Source organism: Camelus dromedarius, chromosome 32, assembly GCF_036321535.1.
Source record: "Camelus dromedarius isolate mCamDro1 chromosome 32, mCamDro1.pat, whole genome shotgun sequence".
Lineage (NCBI taxonomy): Eukaryota > Metazoa > Chordata > Mammalia > Artiodactyla > Camelidae > Camelus > Camelus dromedarius.
Genome location: NC_087467.1, coordinates 7,779,986 through 7,803,320, shown reverse-complemented (window position 1 = coordinate 7,803,320; position 23,335 = coordinate 7,779,986). Strand labels below are relative to the sequence as shown.

The 23,335-nt window shown below is 36.6% G+C and overlaps 1 protein-coding gene across 8 annotated transcripts in view; it reads right to left on the bottom strand.

The window, feature by feature from the left end:
• The window catches only part of NOL4 (nucleolar protein 4), a 239,867-nt gene that overhangs the window by 158,112 nt on the left and 58,420 nt on the right, over nucleotides 1-23,335 (bottom strand). For all 8 annotated transcript variants that reach the window (XM_064481518.1, XM_031438989.2, XM_031438990.2 and 5 more), the window contains 3 exons: nucleotides 14,456-14,567; nucleotides 13,298-13,410; nucleotides 7,489-7,621 (listed from right to left, as the gene is read on the bottom strand). In XM_064481518.1, coding sequence (XP_064337588.1) covers nucleotides 7,489-7,621; nucleotides 13,298-13,410; nucleotides 14,456-14,567 — 358 coding nt within the window. The remainder of the gene's footprint in view (nucleotides 1-7,488; nucleotides 7,622-13,297; nucleotides 13,411-14,455; nucleotides 14,568-23,335) is intronic.

The following is a 23,335-nucleotide window of genomic DNA, read 5'->3' as shown; positions in this document are numbered from 1 at the left end:
TGACCAAAACAGCATCTGAGCATGAGCTACACCTACATGACTCAACTCTGCCGCCACCTTGACACTCCAGAACTTCCAAGAAGAAACGTGAGGAGTCTCTTCAAAAAAGAATAGTCTGGAACACTGGCTCCACGCTTTCCCACACCTGACTGTCTTAGTCATCCCACCTGAGGTGGGTCTCATAAATCTGTATTTTTTAACACAAGTTCCCCAGGTAGAAGTCTGTGCTGTCTGCTCAGCATTTAGTCTATTCAAGGACAGAAGAAAAAGTGAAACTGCTACGAGATGATCACTTTACCCACTTGTTCACGTCACAATGAAATCACTATTTTAAAGTTTACTCCCTTCTGTGCTTCCATTCAAAACAAGACTACGGTCATTGTACAAGTGTACTCGTCAAGATACACAGGATGTATCTAAAACAGAGATACCTCCCAATTTCAAAACTATTTTGCTTTCATATTTTTCACATTCTATTTTAAGTTATTCTAGAACTTGAGCTATTAGGTTGGATCAATATGGCAATTTCATATGGTTCAACCTAACGTCATGTTCTTGCTTGGACGTTGGAATGGTACTGTAATATATCTATTACTGGTATACCTGAGAGAGCATGCAGGTTAGGTTTCAGACTACTGCAATAAGACGGGTATTGCAATAAAGCCAGTGACATGAATTTTTTGCCTTCCCAGTGCATATAGAAGTTATGTTTAAACTATACTGCAGTCAATTAAATGTGCAACAGAATTATGTTTAAAATGTACACACCTTAATTAAAAAATACTTCATTGCTAAAAAATGCTAACTATCATCTGAGCCTTCGGTAAGTCAATCATTTTGCAATAGTAAGATCACTGATCTTTTGCATCAAAGATCACTGATTGCAGATCACCGTAACACATATAATAATAATGAAAAGGTTTAAAATATTACAAGGAGTACTGAATTGTGGCACGGAGACACGAAGTGAGCAAATGCTGTTGGAAAATTGGCACTAGTAGGCTTGCTCAACACACAGTTGCTATGAACCTTCAATTTGCAAAAAAAAAAAAGAAAAATGCAGTATCTGCAAGGCATAATAAAGTGAACAGCAATAAAATGATGTATGCCTGTGTTTAATTCATTTATAATACATTTACAGCTTATAATATATTTATAGCTTATATAAATTATTAATTTTCTCTACAGTTATTTATATACAAAAATTTACCTGTTCTTAGCAGTAAAGACCTAAAGTTCTGCAAAGTTTATTATAATTATTACTGTAAGGTTATACATATATGATATATGAGATATATAGACACTATAATCTATTATTTGTATGTAGATTAGCCACTAAATTCCAATTCATTTTTCTCCTGTTTATCAAAAATGGCCTGACCCACTGAAGCATAGCAAAACATTTCTAGAATACAAATATTATGTGGAAGAAGGGAGATTTTCAAATTCTGGCAAATGAACTATACATTCCTAAATGCCCTTGGAATTATCAAATACATCTTTGAATGAAAAAGTTGCCATGAATATATTTAGAAGCCCATCCTGGTTAGAAGATGAAGTAAATGTTGATGAATGCTTTGAGAACTCCTAACTCACAGGTCCTTCTCCCTCTCTGGTTGTGTCTAGACATTACCACCACACTGTGCTTGGCACATGGGACACCGTTAATGTTTCAACGTATAAACAAGTCGTTGTTCAATACATTAATGAAGTACTAAATACTGCAAAAAGAAAAGCTACATTTAAAAAAAATCTGCATTATTCCAATGGGTCAGGAAACAATAAGGGATATTTAACACACTCTCCTAAGGGCAATATATTCTGTGTTGTCAAAACCAAAATTATACAAAATGAGGGCCAAAGGGAAATGTATACGTGTCTTTTTCTATTATGGTTCCTTACTTTTAAGGCTGATTAAGCTGATGTGCAAAGTTGAAGAATGTGCCTCAACTTCACTTTATATTTCTATAATCTTACCAAAAAAAGCAGTAGGGAAAATACAATTTGTTGTGATTTCAAAATACATAAGTCCTTTCCTAATAATAATTGAATAATGTTTCTGAGCTTAATAAAACACAAATATTCCCTTACAAAAATATCACTAGTACATGATTCTGGTATTAACTCAGAAAAGCAATGAAAATGGCTCTTAGAAAAGTATTTCTCTATCAGATGAAATTGACTATTTATTTTGAATTGAATCTTTGAGACTGTCTCTAAATCTGACACTTGCCAGACATCCTGTAATAAGCAACCTAAGACAATAAAAACAAAAGCAAAAATCAGCTGTTTTTAGAATGTAAAAATTCAGAATAAACAATTGATTAAGAAAAAAAGAACACTGGTTTGTGCTAAGTCACGTTCCCACAGATTTCTAGGATCTGGGATTGGACGACAGAAGCCTTAAGTGGTAAGATTTCTACTTATGATCCATTGAAATGGCTGGCAGAACAAGAACACTTACAAATTGATGAATGTGCACACACCGAGCACCTTTAAGCTTTTTGACCCAGAAATGCTTTTGGAATTCAGCCGCTGCAAAGCCGAACCTGTTTCACAACTAGCCCTTAAACCACACCACAGTTTTAAGAACCTCATGCCTTCATGAGTGACTCAAATGATTATACAACCTGCAAATGATTTTAGCCTAAAGGCATTATTCTAAGATTGCAAAAAAAAGTTTTAAAAAAAGCTTAATATATGTTACTCAAAAATGGGTGAAGGTAGTCAAAAGCTACAAACTTCCAGTTATAAAATAAATAAGTCCTAGGGATGTAATAATGCAGCATGGTGACTATAGTTAATAATACTGTACTGTTTATTTGAACATTGCTCAGAGAGTAGATCTTAAAAGTTTTCATTATAAGAAAAAAAAATTGTAACTATATGTGGTGATGGATGTTAACTAGACTTATTGTGGTGATAATTTGCAATCGAATATATATATATATATCAAATTGTTATGTTGTGCATCTAAAACGAATACAATATTATATGTAAATTATATCTCAATTTTTTTAAATGAGGGTAAATTACTTCCTATGCAAAGAGTTAAAGTTTCTGTGCATTTTTTATCTTTATATTTTCATTGAGTTAGGGGAGCATTATAAACTTCAAATAAGCAAAAAAAAGCTGAATATTATACATCAATTTTGACACGTTCTTTTCTTTACCAAATTCCTCATTCTGGCTTGTGTCTTCTTCACCTTTATCTAGTTATCTAGCCTGGTGGCAAGACATTTCCCTTCTTTTCCTCCTTTTCCCCAGTATGTATAACATAGTCACATCTTCGAAATGATCTATATTTTAAATTCTTTCTTTCCCTTGGTATTAGTTTGCAAGTCTTTCATAACCACAGTGAAATGAAAACTGAAAACTTTTTTTTCTATTTTATATAAATATATGTCCAATAACACATTGTTATACTTACCTGTGTTATATTTCGACATCTGTACACACTAGAAAGTACTTAGGACCAAACGTTTAGTTTCCATCCAACACCACACAGTTGACCCCCTTTACCCACTGAGCGCTCTCCCTAGCCCCACTTCCACTCTGGTAACCCCTACTCTGTTCTCTGTAACTAGGGGTTTGTTTTTGTTTTCTTTACAATAATATCTTAAAGTAATCACTTAGTGTTTAAGAAAATAGAACATTTTAATTTAACTTTTAAAAATTTGCATGGTTCCTATTTTATGAATATTAAACTGCAGCTATTAGAATATGAATTTCTCTCACAGTTTCTCCAAAGATTTCCAACACATCTAATCCAAAGTTGCAGACTAAGGAATTTAACTGCCAAGTCAAAATAAAATAATGCTCTAGACCTATACTGTCCAAGGGAGTAGCTATCAGACACAAGTGGCTATTTAAATATAAATTAACATTAATTAAAATTAAACAAAATAAAATTAAAATTTGTCCCTCCATTGCACTAGTCACATATCAAGTACTCAGTACCTAGAATGGCTAGTGACTATCACATTGGACAGTGCAGATACAGAACATTGCCTTAATCTCAGAAAGTCGACTGAGCTGTGTTTCCTAGACTTTCCTCCAATTTCCACTTCTAAACTTCTCCACGATGGCCTCTTTATCTTCATCTCACTGGATTCTTACCCAGACGGTCCTCCTCTGCCTACACCAGCTGTTTTTCTTTTTTTTAACTTGGGGAGATTATGTCTCCCATGGGACGTCTGCAGTATCTGAAGATATTTTTGATTGTCCTAGTTGGGGGGTAAGTAACACCTGCATGCTAAACATCCTCCCGGGCACAAGATTTCCCCCCACGGCAAAGAAAGATGTGTCCATTGGGCCCAGCTTGAGAAACCCTGGACCAGACCGCTTTACACTGAAGCTGCATTCAGGTTGCCTATCCACAAATGGACTTGTTACATCCTAAATCCTGACCTCCTGAGTTCTCCGAGAGATTAATGCACAACACCCACAAGAAAGAAATGCACTCCCAGACCCAGTGTAGGCCTAGGACTCAGAGTTCCCACTGATGAGAAACACACAGACTGAAAGTTTCACTAGTAAAAATTCTTATTTTTACAAAGGCAGGACTTTTCCCCCATTGGTTAGATGAACTGTACCCAAAGTAAATGGTATCACTGTACATTTATTCCTTTGGATTGCGTGTTACTTGAAGGTATTGGGGCTGTGTCTTTTTTGCTGACTATTACATGTGTGTGTGTGTGTGTGTGTGTGTGTGTGTGTGTACATATCTCAGTATATAAGAAGTTCTAAAAGAAAGGTAATACTGGAGGAGAAAAGCAAGATACAGACTAGTGTAAATGATACAAGCCTATTTGTGTAAAACAATGATGACAAAATCTCCTGAGTGTGTACATCTGTGTGTGAATGTGTGTGTATGCATGTGTGAGTCCAGAAAAGCATAAGGAATAGTAGTTTGTCAGTGTGGGTTACCTATGACAGTGCTATAGTCAGGGTAAAGGAGAAAAGAAAAGCACAAAAAATATGTCAAACTGATGTGACAAATCATGATTATGGCGAAAAGTTATTATATTTTAATCATTTTAAAAATGGAGCATTTAAAACAATGCCAAATGGAGCAACTGAAAGGAAAATGAAAAGCACAAGAAGGTCCACTGAGTCGTACGGTGTTTGCATTACGGAAGAGAAACAGCTGATAAATAAAAATATCATCCCATACAGTGATAAGTTCACCAAAGAATATTAAAATTTAGGTAATAAAGAGGAGGGGAGTTCTGAGCTCAGGAAAGATGTCAGGGCTTGGAGAGGTAAATATGGTACAGATGGTATTGAAAGCCATGTGATTCGATGTGATCACAAAGAGCGAGTACGGAGGAGGAGGGAGTGCAGGGCTGCACCCTAGCACACTCCACTATCTAGAGAACAGGATACGGAAAAGGAACCCACAGACAGGACCGAGGACAGATGCCCCCCAGGAAGCAAATGGTGTGTCGTCCTTTGATGCTCGTGTTGAGGTTGATGAGGACTATGGTTTCACCAATGAATCAGGCAACATGAAGACGGCTGGTGGTCTTCACAAGAGCAAGTGAAGTGGGAGTGGTGAGGATGAGAGCCTCGCTGAGATGAGCCAGAAAGAGCAGAGCTGAGGAAGCGGAGAGGATGAGACAAGCCAGTGAGTTTTGCTGTAAAGCGTGTTGCAGAGGTGGTGCAGAGAAATGGGGTAATGAACACAGGAGTGCAATGGGATCAAGGGAGGCTTTCCAAAGAGGCTGTTTATTATATCACGATTGTATGCTGATCCTGGAAGAACCTATGATGCAGGGGAAAGATGAGGTCATTGCAAGAGAAAACTCAAGGAGAAGTATGAGGGAAAGGCGTTTAACACGGAAGGGAAGGCTGAGTTAGGTTGGAGAAGCATACATCAATATATGATGAAAAAGTGCTTCTCCTAAGAGGAAGTAAGAGTTGAGCTTATTCTGCTGCATTTTATTAAATCAACACAGATTTACAACACATCAGCTGTCCCCTAGCCAAAGATCCACAACAGACAACTTCAATCGAGAAAATAAAGAATTTGCATCATGAGAAATATCCTCTTGTTATTTATAGCCCACCATATTTAAGGACTAAAAAAGATGATGGCATAAACAAGCGAAATAAATGAACAAATTATTAATAGGGTGATGTATGTGTGTGTCTACATATATAATTTTTTTAGTCCACGATTCTGGTAATCGTGGAAAACATTTTCCATTAAAAAAATCAAAAGCTGAAGATCTACTATCTTAGTAGAAAAAACAGTAACTAATTTATATCTACATCAGAAGAACTACATTCTTAGAAATTTCCCAAATAAAAGTGGAATTTTTACTGCAATAGCTACTCTGCTATGTAGCAACTAAAATACGTAGTGAGTAAAATACATAGAAAGTAAAATTTTTAAATCACTGATGATCAATGGTTCTCCTCCTTCCCTGTAATCATGCAAACTAGGTCACCAGCATCTTTTAGACTCACCTGAAGTGGAAACAAAAGTCCCCTCACCTTTTAAGAGACGTTTTGCGTGTTTACAACTAGGAATTTCTCATTTGACTACAGAAGCAGAACACTACTGGCAACTAGAAATGCACGATCTGTTGTAACCAGTTTTTACTAGCAAGTGTCAGAGAAAGCAAGGAAGGATTTTTTTCATTATCAACAGATGCAGGCAAAAAACCACAGAGTCAAAAAGTTTGTGTAAATTTGTTAATTAAAGGAATAATAATCTGATTTTGAGTAAAACTGGCCAACGTCCTTCTATTTATGACCCTGAATTTTCATCCACAACCACCCAGGTTAGGGTCCTTTACTTGCATATATAATTTTATATTTACAAAGACAAAAATCTACAAAGATAGTCTGCAAAGATATCTGAATATATTAGACCTAAAGTGTTAACTACCAAGTCTACTTTCTCTTTGCATCCAGTTTTCTTGACCATGACCATTCTATCAAGAACAATGGATGACTCAGGAACCTAATGGACCCAGGAATGAGAGACCCTGATCTTTCTTTCCTTTACAGCTTCAAAATCCCTGCAAAAATAGTCTTACCCAGCAAATCACTCCAGTAAAACTGTACTCTTATAGAAGTTGTTTTTTTAGTTACAACTTGGTCTTGCAGAAAATTAAAACATCCAAATTAATCTTTTGATCATTTTTTAAACTCTTAATGCAATCAGGAGAATAATAGCCCAAGAAACCAAAGCTAGAAAACATTGCAGAAACCCAAACTATATCGATACAACTCATTTTAAGTTCTGAGAGCAAACCATGGACAAGCTTGGATTTTACAACTAGTATTTGCAGTTTTAAGCAAATAAAATAGTGAATCTAAAAATAGTCAAGTGGATAATACCTGAATCCACAGAAAAAAGTCCCCATAGAAACAGATAAAAATTAACACAAGAATAAGAGGTGGTGGTTGTTTTAATAAATTCTGACTCGGGTTATTGCTGTTGTTTTATTTCTTTGTTCAATTGGAAAGGCTTACCATCTTGCTGGCCGTGGAGAGCCTGCGGACTCTGCATCCTTTCCTCAAGGTTGGAGCTAAGATCAGAGTTCACGGCTGACATCCGTGTTGAGTCGCTCATGTCAAATTCATCACTTTCTATTGAACTTTCATCCTGAAAATGGTTTTAAAATATCATCAAGTATCATAAAATAAGAATACATTCAGATAATGACCATTTTATCTCTAAGGTCAATTAGAGTTTAGCCAGTAAGTAAGCTTTTGCAGAACTCAGTAAAATATATTACACATTAATAGATTCTTGAAATAACAAATAAGGGCATAATTTCTCCCTTTAAGAGATTTCAAGACTTGGGAAGATTCAATGGATTTATCTACAGGCAGATGTCAAAGGTAAAATAATGTGTTTAGGAAGGATGTAGTTGGGGAATTATCTGAATGAGAAAGAGTGGAATTTTTTTTTTAATGAGCAAAAAACTTCTTAAAAGAGTCATTCATAAAACACAACATAAAAAGTCATACATGTTGTGGTTTTTTAAATAAATGACTTAATACATCATTGTAAGCAAAAATCTTAGGCTGCAGTAAGAAAATCTGAACTCAAAATTTTTCACTGGTAAACAGGATGGACTCTAATAACAGACAAACTTGCATGGCTAGATTCAAAGTCCACATTTGTTGAGAAAAGGTAATCTTAACACATCCTTTCTTTCCTTACAAGGGAATATAAATTGCACTGCAACCACAGAAAGTTCTAGGTACAAGTGTACAAGATCCATTTACCAAAAAGCCAGTTCATCAAATGACTAAATTACCTAGAGGCAACTTTGCCAAATGGACAATCCATCAAAATCTGTCAAATACTAACTTTAACCAAATCTGTGATATGTGGCTGTTAGTCATTTCCCTGAAGCAAACTCCTTCTGGAGAACTGATTTTTGGATAAATGGTGTGCTTTTGTAGGCAGACAGGCCTGAGAAACCCGTGTAAAGTATCGCAAATGTTTGACTGAAATCGCCAGGTTTAACGCCACTCCGCACATGCTTGATCTGAAAGGTTAACGTTCACGTCCTAGTTAGCGGCAGCAGTGCTGCTATGCGTGTTGTATGCTATTTATGTTGTAGGACTGGTGTTAATATTTGTTCACTCACTTCATCTTCATCACAACCTGTGGTTAGGTACCAGGGTTTACCCAATGATTACAGATTGAGAAACTGAGGCACAGGGCATTTAAGTAATTTATCATACCATATCCTATCATATCATAGTCCAGAACTGGGATTCATTAAAATATCACTCAGGCTTGAAAAATGGCTTCTTTGACTAGAAAATCTGCCTTGGCTTCAAAAATGACATCTTGGTATCAGCAAAGAAGCTGCTACGGTTAGGGGACAGGAGCGTTCTAGCAGACTAGCAACTGGCACTCTCATCCCTGGGTCAGGCCCAGGTGGCTCTGGTGTTCGTCCTTTACCAATGGTCTGATCATGTCTGGTATACTGAGTGGCACCAGCTACTCATTAATTCAGCGAGGAAATGCCCCCTGTGAGGCCCCTGGGCAATCTGCCACGCAGCCTTCTCCCGGCAGCATAACCTCTCTCTTGGTACATTATGTTTTCTCCAAGTCTAAATTCTAAGAAAATCCTAAGCATCTGAATAAATATATATATTCAAAAGAGAAAAAAATAACAGAATTCATATTTTCATTATTTACTTCCTTTATCAGTGTGTACCACATACAAATACACACATATATATGCACACAAGCTAGATGACACAGATATCCATTGCATATGCTATATATAGTGCCTGTAATATACCACTTTAGGGCACATTCTCTGCAGCCAGACTGCCTGGATTCAGATTTATGCTCTGCCATCTATCAGACATGTTCCCTTAAGCAAGTTATCTGACATTTCTGTGCCTCAGTTTCCTCACCTATAAAATGGGAATAATAATAATATCTGTCCCATTGGGCTGTATCATGCTTGAAAGGCTATAATACATTTAGAGCAGTTAATACAATGTCAGATACACAATAAGCATGAAACTGTTTGATATTATTATATACAATGTATAACAAATTCTATAGTATGTAAGAATCATATTTATTACATTGTATGAACACACACAAAAATCAGTTTAAATATGATGGTAAAGATGATCAACATGTGTTTATAAATAGCCGTGAATACTACATATAGTCTTTATAAAAGCTTTTATTATATATACTACAAATAACTGAGTAGATATAATCTAGCAAAATATTGTTTCCATGGTATATGTGTGTGTGTGTATATATATACACACATACAACTATCTGAGATATATGTATATATATGTTTGTCTATATGTTTATGTGAAAAAGTATGTCTGTGAGGATATGTGTCTGTATGTTTAAAGAAAAGCTAGACAAATCATAAGGCAGCCATCTCTGTCCTACAGAACAGTTATACAAACTGCTTTAGCACATTATGGCTAAACAATATGAATTTTTCCACCACTAAACGATGCTCTCGTTGGCATACTTTTTAAGACATGTGGACAAGAGATTAAAATGATGATGTAACCTAACGTATCTGTTCCATATTTTTGTAATATTAAAAAAAGAATCACCATTTTAAAGAATTTATCATCATAAGTAAACTAATGATTATATTTTAAATATTTTCCTTCGTGATTTATGAAACACAATTCACTTTTCACAATTCTACTCCTTATCAGAATATCATTTATCCAATTGCTTACATTTATAAAGAACTTTAATGAAACTAAATATATGCATTCATTCTGCAAGTTCTGATTATTGACTGATTAAATTATCTTTTAAGAAATGGTGGCAAAAGTATATAAAATATAAAATTGTGTTTTTTAAAGGTATAAATGCAAAATAATGCTAATAACTCTAGGAAGAAATTAACTTAAGATTTCTAAAGATGAAGAATCAGAAAACTTGATTGATATATTAACTGATTTATTTTATCCACGATCAGCTGTAGCCCATTCATCTAAATCCTTCCCTCTGAATATTTTTATATGACAACCAAAAAAAGAAATCTTCACATCCTACAATGTGAGCTTATTCCTTGTGACTAAAATCTCATGATAATGAAAGCCATGGCCAACCACCACAGAACTCTGCTTCCCTTGAAAATTAATTTTAAAGAATTAGAACAACTACTTTACTGCAACACATAATTTCCTTCCCAGTCTTTTCCTTTTTTAAAAATGACACTATTTATTTTTTAAATTTTAGTATGGAGCTTTATTTCTATTTTGAGAATTCCTTGAAATTCAGATTCCTGATCTGTTTCAGATTTCATTTTCGTTTTCAAGTTCTACATTTTATCTCTAGAAAGTCTCTACCGTATACCTCCTGATTCCCAACGCTATTGCCCAGATTGCTTAGAGACCCTATTCTTCCATTTCCTGAATGATGTAATAGTTTCCGAGTTTATCTCCCACCTCCAGTTTCTTCCCTAGCATTTCTGTTCGTCAACTACTGCCAAGTTAACCTTCCCATTTCAGAACATGCCACTTCTCTGCTCATAAATTTGCAGCCACATCCAATGCTTAAAAAGTAATGTGTAGGCTACTCAATCAAACATTCAGGGTTTTCCATAACACTGCTTGAAAACCACTCCCACCATTCTCAGCTTCCATTGTTTTTCACTTACCTTATGTTCAATCAAAGGTCTATATTATAAGCTTTTCTATGAAAAGCGTCACCTCAAATCTTAATAGCAATGCAATAAACATCCTGATACATACACTATTTCGTACATCTGCAGTATAAATTTCTAGTCAAAGCACATAAATAACTTTTTAAAATAATTATTGCCAGACTCTCCCCTAGAAAGGTTGTTATGGTTTAAACTTTCACCAACCATTTATAAGAAGGTCAATTGATCTTACATTGGATACAGAATTTTATAATTTCAAAGGGAACCCCATTCCTGGCCTTCTTTACTTCCCTTAATAGCATTTCCTATCATCTTATATACATATTTTCATTATTTACTTCCTTTTTTGTCTGTTCCCCCTAACCCCACTAGAAGCTTAATAAAGACAAGAATTTTGTCAGTTCATTCACTGTTTATCTCCATTATCTACAAGAGTGACAGTCACAGAGAAGATAATAAATATGGGTTGAAGTAGTTGAATAAACCCTCATTAAAATTTAAATATAACTTGTCACTAAGGAATATTCCATTTTAACACAACTGAACTACCTTACCTAGCCCACTTTCCTACATTTCAACAATCACAATTTCTAAAATTTTGTAAATAACCTAACATCATTTATCTGAACTTTTAAGACAATGTATGCCCAATTTCGTGTTTTCAAAATATAAGGATGAGTTATTTTCCTAATAGAGTTATAAATATGAAACGATCTATTTCTCTTACGTGAAACATTTACGATTTCTTAGAAGACAGAAGAGCTTAGCAGATGTGGGCTCAATTGCTGGCACAAAGCTGATCTTACTTTTTGGCCTAGAAATAAACGTATCAGTATCTAAATGAGTTTCCTACAAATAATTTGACAGCTCTAACTAGTTTATGAGTTTGTTTTTTTTTAATTTTCAATTATGTGATGAATCATGAAATAATATTTTCATTCTCAGGGATGGATAAACAGTAATATTTTCTTAATTGGCTTTCTTATCATTAAATGACTTTATTTCCAATTATTGAATCATTTAGATGTCGCTATCTGGTAACATGGAACCTGATTCTGCCACCGCACTCATACAGATATTCTTACAGAGTGTCCTCTTAATCAAATCTTTTGAGATAAAACAATTTTATAAATATACTTCTGAAATTAAAGCCACTCAAATAAAGAAAACAAAAAATCTAATTTGAGTTTTATGAATAAAACTAACACAATAATTTTAAAAGAATTTACGAATCCTTCACCAAATAATGCTATATTTAAAAATAAATATTTAACCTCATTTCCTGTTGTAGAGAAATTTCAAAAAGGAGGGAATGTATTAGTCCAAGAAACTTCTCCTAATATAGACAATCTGAATGTGTGTATCGACTAATGGCTACTCGCTAGTTAATAAGGATTTACTAACCCCTATTGTTGTAAGTCTTTGGGGGAACACACACAGGGTACCTTCCCAACTTAGTCTCTGCCCTAGAGGTGTTTCAACCGAACTGGTGAGTTAATTAGCATGCTAGAGAAGAATATTTAACAAATACGCATTTAGTGCTTAATATACACCAACAAGCACATTGCTACAATCTTATGCACAAATGAAATAGAATAATTTGGAAAATCAAAACACCTCTAATTAAGAAGAATCACCCCAAATTGTAGAAAATGCAGAGAAGTAGATAAACAAATACATAGGATAACGGCTAACTGAAAAACAACTTTAATATATACACAAGATTGGGATGGTGGGGAAATGGTTATACTTGAAATATCTATTACGTTCACCTTTCTGATTTCCAGATAAAACAGCCTCAGTGCTAAAAATCTCCCTGGGTCCACACTCTTCTAATACTTTCCCTTGGACCTTCTAGCACTTAAATTAACCAAGGCCAGTTCCATGGTGGGCTATTAAGGAAAATAAATCTTTCTCGAGAATGAACAGATTCCCTCACAGCACTAAGGCTGACAGGGTAAGTCAGGGAATCTCTGTTGAAGACTAGAAGTTTCTGCCTGTTTCTCCGTCTAGGCAATCCTAGTGACATTCCTGTCATTAAAAAAATAAATTACTGTCTTCCAAATGCCGTCACGCTTAACACGACAGTCACGGCTATCAAACTGCATTCCGACGTGTAAGTGGTACAAACGTAGGTACTTCCGTTTTACCTCGTCCTGCTGGGAGTTTAGCAGCTGCAGTTTCATGTGCTTCATATAGGCCATGGTGATTGGCATGTTGTAGTCAATCATGCTGGTCACCAAAGTGGGAGGCTTTCCATTATCTGTAAGGAAACATTTTTAAGGGGTAATGAAAGTGAGACTGCATTCTACCTGTAATTTCAGAATGATCCGCTTCGCTCACATTGAAATAAGATTCTAGATACCAACTGTTTAGGAGATTGGTAGCATCAGAGATGGCGCGTCGGAAGAAGTAACTGGTAAGGTTCTACAAAGGTGTCTTGGGACAAATTAGCACTATGGATAAGTTAGTTATTTCTAACTACAGGGGAGCTTTTTGATATCCCGGATAACAATGAGTGAAGCTAAGATAATGATTAAACAAAATCACTGGTAGTTTTGTATTTTTCTCCCTTGCTGCACACGTACTTTCCACATGGACTAATTGTGTGCAAAAGGAAATTTCCTCTTTTTAAAAAATATTTTTGCTAGTCTATTCATCTTTCGATGCATGGAAATAGGCTGGCATACATGTATCTTTGAGATGAATTTAATCTCTGAGAAAAATTCATCGATTGGAAAAATAATCCAACTAATTTTTAATGAACGCTGAAGCCAAAGTATAACTTTTATGTACAATTTTTCAGTGAAAGAACTCCATACTATTCGTTACTTTTTTGGGGGGGTGGGGGGTAATTAAGTTTATTTATTTATTATTAATGGGGTACTGGGGATTGAACCTAGGACCTCATGCATGCTAAGCACGCACTCTACCACTGAGCTCTACCCTCCCCACCACTAGTTTTAGAAATAAGAAACTGGTAGACTTAAAAGGACACAGATGATGGAACATCCATTTCCTCACCGAATATACCTAAAATACCATGAAATATACATAGTAAATGAAAATTAAAACATTATTATAGGGAAAAAAAAGTTATTTGCCACAGTCAAAACTGTCTTTCTTCTGAGAAAGGGCACAGAGCTACTTGGTAAGTGGATTTTCAACACTCACTGCCTCCTACTTGAATAAATGAGATGATCTGACTTGAACTGTTTCCATCGGCCACATTTTTATAAAAATGTGGGCTATAAATTTCCATTATGAATACAATTACTTTAAGTCTCACTATTTGACACTGCGGCTACCTTTATGATCTGTTCCATCTGGGTTTAAATGCATTCTTTTCTGGCACTCTGAGCAGCTCATTAGAAACCGTGTCACCGCTTCTCTTGGTAGGAAGGCATAGCTCTCTGATATCTGAAATGATTCACAAAATAGAGGTGTTATTATATCAGCTGACTGGGCATGACTCAGCAGAAATGATCATTGTATTTCCAAATGAGACGCGTTATGCCATAATGGCGGGAAGCACATTGAAAGCATGCATTGCAAACCATGCATCATTTCCAGAAATATCTATCCAACTCAATCACATGTCTCAGTAACTGCTAATAATGCGAGGTGGAGGAAAAAAATCAACCCCATCTGGATGGATATCTGTTTGTATTTCTGCATTTCTTTTAGGAAAAAATAATCACAGGGTACAGATAGTCCCATCAATCTCCCTTATTAAAATTTGCCAACACTGGTTTTTAAACTTATTGCTTGCACCATCAAAATTGTATCCAATTTTACATACGTTTTAAAAAATTTAGCCCCAAGGAGAAACAATAAAGTTTGGATTTTTGCATTAATAAGCATTTTTTCATTATGGCTTTTCAAAATATTTTAAGTAAAAATAAAAATAATTCCAACAGAACTCATGTATATATTGACTGCAGTGAATCATCCCTTCCACAGAAAATGACACACCTGGAATGCATTTTGGCCACCTGTTTCATTTGTTATTTTTTTGTCAGTTTTTCATAATTTCTGTTCACAAGTGATCACACTGATTGTCAGAGTAAGCTTTCTCAGTGCCCTCTACAGAGCTTCTATTTTCAGAACCATGATCTAGAATCATGTTAGTAATCAATATTCTTGTCAGTGACGTTTTTACATATTACCTTTTCAAAAACCAAGGTACGTCTCTCATCAAAGCAAATAATTTCTGAAGTGAAACTGATAGATTGTTAAACACCTCTAAATAAAAGCTGACACTGACTGAGACAGCGCTGCTAAGCAGTGTGAGGCAGGGCATCCATTTTCCATCACAGCCAGCAGTGACACAGGGACATGAAATAGGAGATAAGCAGGAGGAATATGAGTTGTAAATTAGACATAAATGCTGCAGACGATTCCTCGGATGCACGCATAGCTGTCATGAACACTGATGTATTCTAAGTTTGTAGAAAGGAAGGAAGATGTGCAGCTTGTGTATAACTGAGTACAGATATGCTCCTATTCTATCAGTGGTGATGGGGTCAACTTTTGCTTGTCCATGCTGGAGAGGACCACAGCATGGAGGCAACCTCACATATTAAAATCCAACACGGTAAAGCATATTTCCCCCCTGAATTGAATATGAAAATTGGTTTGCTTCTCTTAGCCTATCTCTTTGACTCTCAGGGAAAAGAATAGCAAAGATTCAGAAAGAGAAAGAAAAATATCATATGAAATAACTCATATGTGAAATCTAAAAAAGAAAAAAGGAGGACACTAATGAACTCATCTACAAAACAGAAATGGACATGCAGAAGTAGAAAACAATCTTATGGTTACCAAGGGAAAGGGGGTGAGAAGGAATACATTTGAGAGTTTGAGATTTGCAGATGTTAGCCACTAATATCTAAAAATAGGTAAAAAAAATTTCTGTGTATCACAGGAAACTATATTCAATATCTTGTAATAACCTTTAATGGAAAAGAATATGAAAAGGAATATATGTATGCATATGCATGACTGGGACATGGTGCTGTGCACTGGCACAATGAAACTGACACACTGTAACTGACTACACTTCAATTAAAAAAAAAAAAGAATAGCAAAGAGGAGGACAAGCCACAACTAAAGTTGGCTGTGGATGATCTGCGTACAGGTATCCCAATTCAACTCTACCAGGACTGGTAGTATGAAACTCGGTCCCTATCATTTGTCAATTAAGATGCTGTCCAGATTAAACAAGAATAAACTTCCTTGTACTACACAAGGAATTAGGGGAGAAAATAAGCAAAGCGATTTGAAAGTATTCATCAAAATATGTTATATTAGTTATTGAATAAAGAAACACATCTATGCAATTTAAATGTTCATTCATTCTCTCTGTCTCTTTCTCTACACACACACACACACACACACACTCACACGAATTTGACTCCTACTCATCTATTTCACAGAGGGAACTAACACTTTTGCCTCATTTAGCTATCTGATTAGAGATCATTGTTTTCTGACTCTCTGAAAACCTATTTTACAGTAATTCAGAAGGGAAGTCTATGATGCATGCCCAGTCCTGATACTTCATATTTTAAGTCGCATGGAGTTATAATCCATTGGAACTCAGTAAAGTCATCCACAAACAGGATTTGAGAAGAATGCTCCACTGAGTTTTTTTCATAGAGGATTTCTATTAAGGCTTTTCTCTCCTTCTATAAGGCAGAACACTTCAATTGAGAAAAACAGTCCATTGGAGGCATTAAAGAGATGCTTCATTTGTTTCCATGGTCCTGATGCTCTCCCCAGTCTGCCTTTTGCTCAACGCTAACAAAGCACTTGTATAGAAACCCCTTCTAAAGAGATTTATCATTGACCTGCCTCAATTGTATTATTTGTCCAGGCACTACTTAGCTCTAAATCAATTTGTTCTTAGAATTGCTAATCATATAACATTTCTTTCATAGTGTGACTCTGAAAAACAGGTACCTGTAATGACCTCAAATACATTATATAAGTGGGAAGGTATGTTAGGGGTACAGGTGTGAATGAAACAATATAAAGCCCCACTTTGTATCTCAGAGAAAAGCTTTCAGCAAGTGTCTCATCACGTTGTTTGTGGTGTTGCTCTGCCAGGGCATTGGGCATGTCACTCTATGTTATGTAAGTGGGCAAAATCACTAACTTCGGGGCTCTTTTCTTGGTGTTCAGAACCCATTTGATGCAGAGACATGCTGAGACAACCCCACTCCCCTCAGATCTTTTCTGCCCCACCTTCTGCTCACTGAATCCAAGGATCTCTGGGTCTTAGGCATGGAGAGAAAAGATCCTCAAGAACAGCCTCTTCAAGTCTCACACTCATTCCTGAAACATTTCTCCTGCCATGGAGGTGAAGAGCGGAAATTATTTCTTTTCCCTTAACTAGAATCTTCCTTCTCCAGCCTCTTTGAAATTCAGAGTGCCGTGAGACATTCATTAGTGAGGTTCTCAGAATATATTTAAACAGTGAGGAAATGTTCTTTAAAAGTTCCAAAGTTCTGGTACATTTGAATAATCATATTTCACCATGAAAGCCATGTAATGAAATATTGTAGTTGATCTTGTCAGTGCCCATCCTTCCATAATGCCATTCAGAGATAACCTAGGAAGTCGACATGAAGCCCCTTGAACTTGAGGCCTCGGCTAAATGCCCCGATGGCCCTTGCCCTGATGCAAGACCCTGGTGCCATGGTTGTCTGAAATGCTAAATGGACTTAAACAGATGTTCATAAACGGTGATGAAACACAGGGATGTGTTCTTCTAGGCTGTCTAGTCATCGAAGTCCTAACATTCTTCATGTGATAATCTGGTTTCAGAGTCTATCCTTTACTCACTATATTTTATGGCCTCTCCTGGTCATCAATATTAAAAGTGAAAGAGAGAGATTGTCTCATCCACAAAGAACAGGAATAGTAACGTCACAGCACAGGTTAATCATACTAAATGTTTAGAATGTTTAGAATATTCCCTGGTGTGAGGGTCTTTATAGGTACAAAACGCTCTGACCGGTTTGAGGTGACCCTTTTGGACACAAGGGCTAGTCAAGGGCTCTGTCCCTTGTCCCTTGCAGAGTTCCACAAGAAACACATCAGTCAGACTGCGCAGTAACAATGCAGAGCCCCACCTGGAGGAAATTAACCAGCCACCTGCTCTGCTCCAGCAGAACTAATGGCTGAAGTGATGGCTTTGTGATAACACCATAATACTGTAACAGCCAGGAACTAAATGCAGAGGACTTCCACTTTTAAGAATATGGACAAGGAGGAGGATAAGTAGCCTGTTTCTAAAGGAAAAAGGCTTCTGACTGTTAAAAAAAAAAATTCACCAGTAGAGGAGTTATTGTTGCTTTAAGATTTGGACCTAATGCAGGAGCTGAAATAGAGACATCCTGTGACATGAGTAAACAGCGAGCATTAGCAAAACCAAAAAGCTAACCTCAAAAGATAGATCAACCAAGAATCACACTGTTTTGTCCCAACTCCACTAAGGTCCTAACAACAACAAAAACCCAACAGAACTAATGTTTCCAAACATCAGTAATTTGGAAAAGTACTCGGCCAGTGCTGAATTTCATTATCAGTCACATTATTCCACAGCTTGATGCCTTCGTATGTAGCATTACACCACTTCAGACACTGAGCTTCAGAGCAAAATGAAACTGGTCTAATGACACTATTTTTTTAAATTACCTTCTCCACCTTTGCTTTATAAAATGAATTTAGAGAACAGCCATACTACCTTTATTTTACTGGAAAAACAACATTAAAACTTTGGTTTTTGCCAAAGATCATGTAGTACACTCATGGAGGAATATGCCTTTGGGGCCAAATTTTTAACATTTTCTATTGTGAAACTCTTGAGATTATGAATAAAGAGTAAATAAGAAAAAGCCTCCTAATGAAATTTGTGTCTTGCACCCTATTTAGTAGGGTGACAGTTGACATTTCATATTGTGTATTCTCTCACAAGCCACCTGGAATGTACCTAACTAGATAATGAAGCTACAGGAAATCTATTTTTTAAAAATAGCAAAATTAAAGTGTAATTGAACAGAGTCTACAAATCCAAATGCCATTAAAGACCTCATATGTCTTGATTCATAAAGACAACACAGTTCAGAGAGACCCCTACGTGAGGAAGGGAAGTCTTGGTTCTGGGTAATATCTCCAGTTCAACAAGGGCCACTCTGCCTTTATCTGGTTTACACATTGTATATCTTTGAACACATCTGAAGAGAGAGAATTAGGAAAAAAAAAATATATATATATATACATATGCACATACAAGTCGTGTACATGTAAGGCTTACAAACGCTACAACATTTGACCCAGATATTTTTCTAGACGTGTTACAAAATTGAAATGTCCAGCCAATGGTTTGCTCTTACGTTTATATGTGTTCTCATTTCATGTATGAGAAAAGATAAGCAGTGAACATCATTGTACTTCTACATAGGAGATGATTAATCGGTGGAGTCGCATATGGAAGCAGCCTTACAAAGATGAAGACACCTTTCGCCTAAACACTTATTGAACAAATAGCTATTAAATGGATAGGCACTATAATTAACCTTGAATACTGCCAGACGTGGTTCTATACCACTAATGTGTCTGGATATAGCACATTATTGGAATCACCTGGTAATTGTTCGGCTAATTTTGAAAAACGCTTTGATCAGGGCTCAACATAAATACTCTTAGGTGAAGAGTGTGTTCATAGTAATAATCAACTAAACAAAAAGCCAGACATTTGGTCTGCCTAATCCCGTTTGTATTTACTCTGGCCCTCAACAATTTTTGCTTCAGAACACTAACTACTTACTATCTCAGAAAGACTTTGTGTTATGTTGTAGCTGTCTGACCTCTAAACATTTGGTAACCAGCAAACTGAATTCCTGTACCTTAACGATGTGTCCAGTGTCAAAACTAGGATGCTACCAGATTTGCATTTTAGCCCCCAAACTCAGCACTGCCCCCCGGCGGCGGATTATGGGCAACACTTTTGGTTGGGTTCCTGTCAATCCCTCAGCATTGCTTGTTGTGCTACATGCACTCTGGTACTGTTATCATTTAGTCCAACACGCTATTTTCAGTTCATATCACTATCTGTTACTCCTCTCCCTTCGTTCTTCTCTGACCATTTTCCACATTCAGTCGTCACACTCATTCATCAGCTCTTGTCTTTTTAACTTAGTTGAGGGGTGTGGGAGGGGGATATTCCTAGCCCAGTCAGGAATGTCTTGAGTTGATTTTTAAACAGGATTAATGTTCCTTGATAAAATACAGCAAGCACAATTAAATGTGAGCCCAGAGAAACATGCGATGCTGGGAATAACATATAATAAATTGTTATTTGAAATTCAAATATAACTGGGCATTCTGTATCTTTGTTAAATCTGGCAACCTTACCAGGTATATTTATCTAAGATGAATGAAAATATGAGTTAAAGCCTGAAGATAATTTTAAATTTGGAACAAATTATGTCAGGAAAATCTAAGAATATTCTAAGAGCAGAAGTGAGAAGCAGGGTAGGTGGAAATGATTATTGGACAGTCTGCAGGCAATCTGACTCACAGTAACCACTCAAAGCAATGTTTTCCAACTTTTTAGACCAATAACACAGGTAGAATATATTTTATATCATAAGTTAGCACATATACACATTTCTACAAAAAACTCTGATAATATCTATTCTCTTCTGTTTCATTTTTTAAAAGTTATCACAACCCACTAAGCTGGCTTGAAAACCCACTAATGGCTTGTGATACATAATGTGAAAAATACTGGTCTAAAACAGAGGAATGCAGCCTCTCAGTTCAGAGATACTTGCTTTGGTGTTGAGGGAAGATGGTGGTTATGTGGTCAAGTTTAAAATGAAGGCTGCAAAATTCAAAGGAGGTCTAAAGCAGGCAGGACTATTTTTAGACAGTTCAGGTCAAATTTTAGACAGCTAAAAGCATGGTGGAAAATCTGAGGCAAATGTATCATCAAATGAAGGGTGAGAGGAACGAAAAGTGAACGCGGCACAGAGGCATAAGTCTGTATTCTCCGGGGATAGGAAAATGGTACAAGTGGGAGGCAAGAGGCAAAGACAGTGAACTTGGGCAAAGGCACAGAAATCCACTGCATGATGAAAAGAAACTAGAGGAAGAAAACAGAAAGAGGTAACAGCATTCCAGCGCAGCATCAGATGAATCCGGCACCACATTGCTACACATTAGTATAGATCAAGGTATAGGCAACAAGAAATGGAATGTGACTTAAGTTAATTATAACTAATTCATTTTTATTGGAAATAGTTTTTGCTCCACTGATTATATATACACATCAAATGTAGCTGTACGGCTTCGCAGAAAAGAACTTTATTTTCTTCTGTTTTATCTTTATTATAATGACAAACATCTTTAATTTGGAGTTGTACTTTGCAATAATTAAAAGTCATCCACTGACCAAAGGAGACAATAGCAAAAAGAGAGACAGTCAAATAAACTGGGGGGTATGTCTCCCAAATTGTGGGTGATGTTTTTGTGTCGCTTCCTGTGTTAGAATATTTGGCTGTTAAGGAACAGATTGTCACAACAGAGAATTCTTGTATTAGAAGAAAAAAAATTGAGCAGATGGGCACTGCAAAAGCTGTTCTCCTTACATGTTTCCTAATAGTAAAAGCAAGAGAATCCTTAAATGTTGCATGTAAATAAAATGACTCAGCAAAGCAAATGTTTCTACAGTGACTTGCAGCATGAAACAGCTGTGCTGAAACATACAATTACACACATGGAAGTGTGGGGAAATTGACTTCCTCCTGATGTTTCCTGAAGAGTGTATATTCTGTGATCTATCAGCGTTTTTGCTGGGGCTTAGTGGAGAACAAGTTGAAGTCAGCCTTTCTGGCTAGAATTCAACGGCACGGTCAAGCTCCCCTTGGCTCCTGTTGCAACTTCTGCTAAAGTTTACCCTTACGAAGCCCTGCTAGTCAGTGGGAAGGCAGTACTTCTTTTAAAACAGGGAGCCGAAATCACAGCTGCCGCAGTCACGCAAGGCAGGCAAGATGCTGCCCTTTTAGGGGAAACAGAAGGAAAATGCAAAAAGCTAGGCTTCACCTTACCAGGGAGTGCAGTGCGTCGCACAACTCTCATGTATTTGTGAAAAGTCTGTGAGATGGTCATCATGTGCCACGGATGCAGAATTCATCGTCTGGATTCTTCAACTGCTCCACCAACGGCAAGTAATGAAAACATCTTTCTGAGATGCCAAGTAAAGAACTGGCCACATGGTTTCCTAGAAAATGGCTCTCAGCTTGTAACAGGGAAGAACAAATCTGACTCCATATTAGATCTGTTCCTTTAGCTCCTACCCTGGGCTCTGTTTCCTGTGCTTAGTCACGTGGGTTCTGCACCTTTTGTAAAAGAATCATCTTATAGCCTGAAATATACAGGATAGTTCATTCTCAACCTCTGACTTTCAGGGTACAACACTTTTCCATTCATGTAGAGATAAGAAGCTGCAGAGCAGAGAATAACATTTGTCTTGTTGGAGGTGTATAGGAACACTGTAACCTGATGTAGGTGGAGAGCTGCAAGAACAAACGATTTCAACATTGAGAAGTTTGCAACAACCAAACACAGCCCTTCCCCTCTTAATGTAAAAGGAGTCTGAATTCTGACTGGGGGAAGACGGTCTTCTAGGACAGTAGTCTGCCATCTTCTCAGCCTGCTGGCTTTCTGAATAAAGTCGTTATTCCTTACCCCAACACCTCATCTCCTGATTTACTGGCCTGCCAGGCAGCGAGCAGAACGAGTTAAGACTCTACAACAAACTTAGGGTGTATACTGTGCTGTAAAGGTGACTTCTGAAACTAGGGAGCAGGGATGCACTTCGGTTATCATGATCACTGGGGCTTGTGTTGCTGGAACTCAACACTCAGGGTTTAAGGATAAAGCTGGGAGTTCTTGGGGCAATGCCAGCTGTCTGTCCCCAACGTCTACAGTGCCCTATTGAGAAATACCACTTCAGACTATGCAAAGAATGATGCAAGCTAATGGATACATATAATAAAAGATACTATGTTCACGTGTTCTCCAGTGAGGAGTAAAAACACACCCAGATAGAAATTTCTTGGTCCACATTCCAAGTTCTCAGAAGCACAACTAGGTCACTGTGTCTGTCTCTTCCC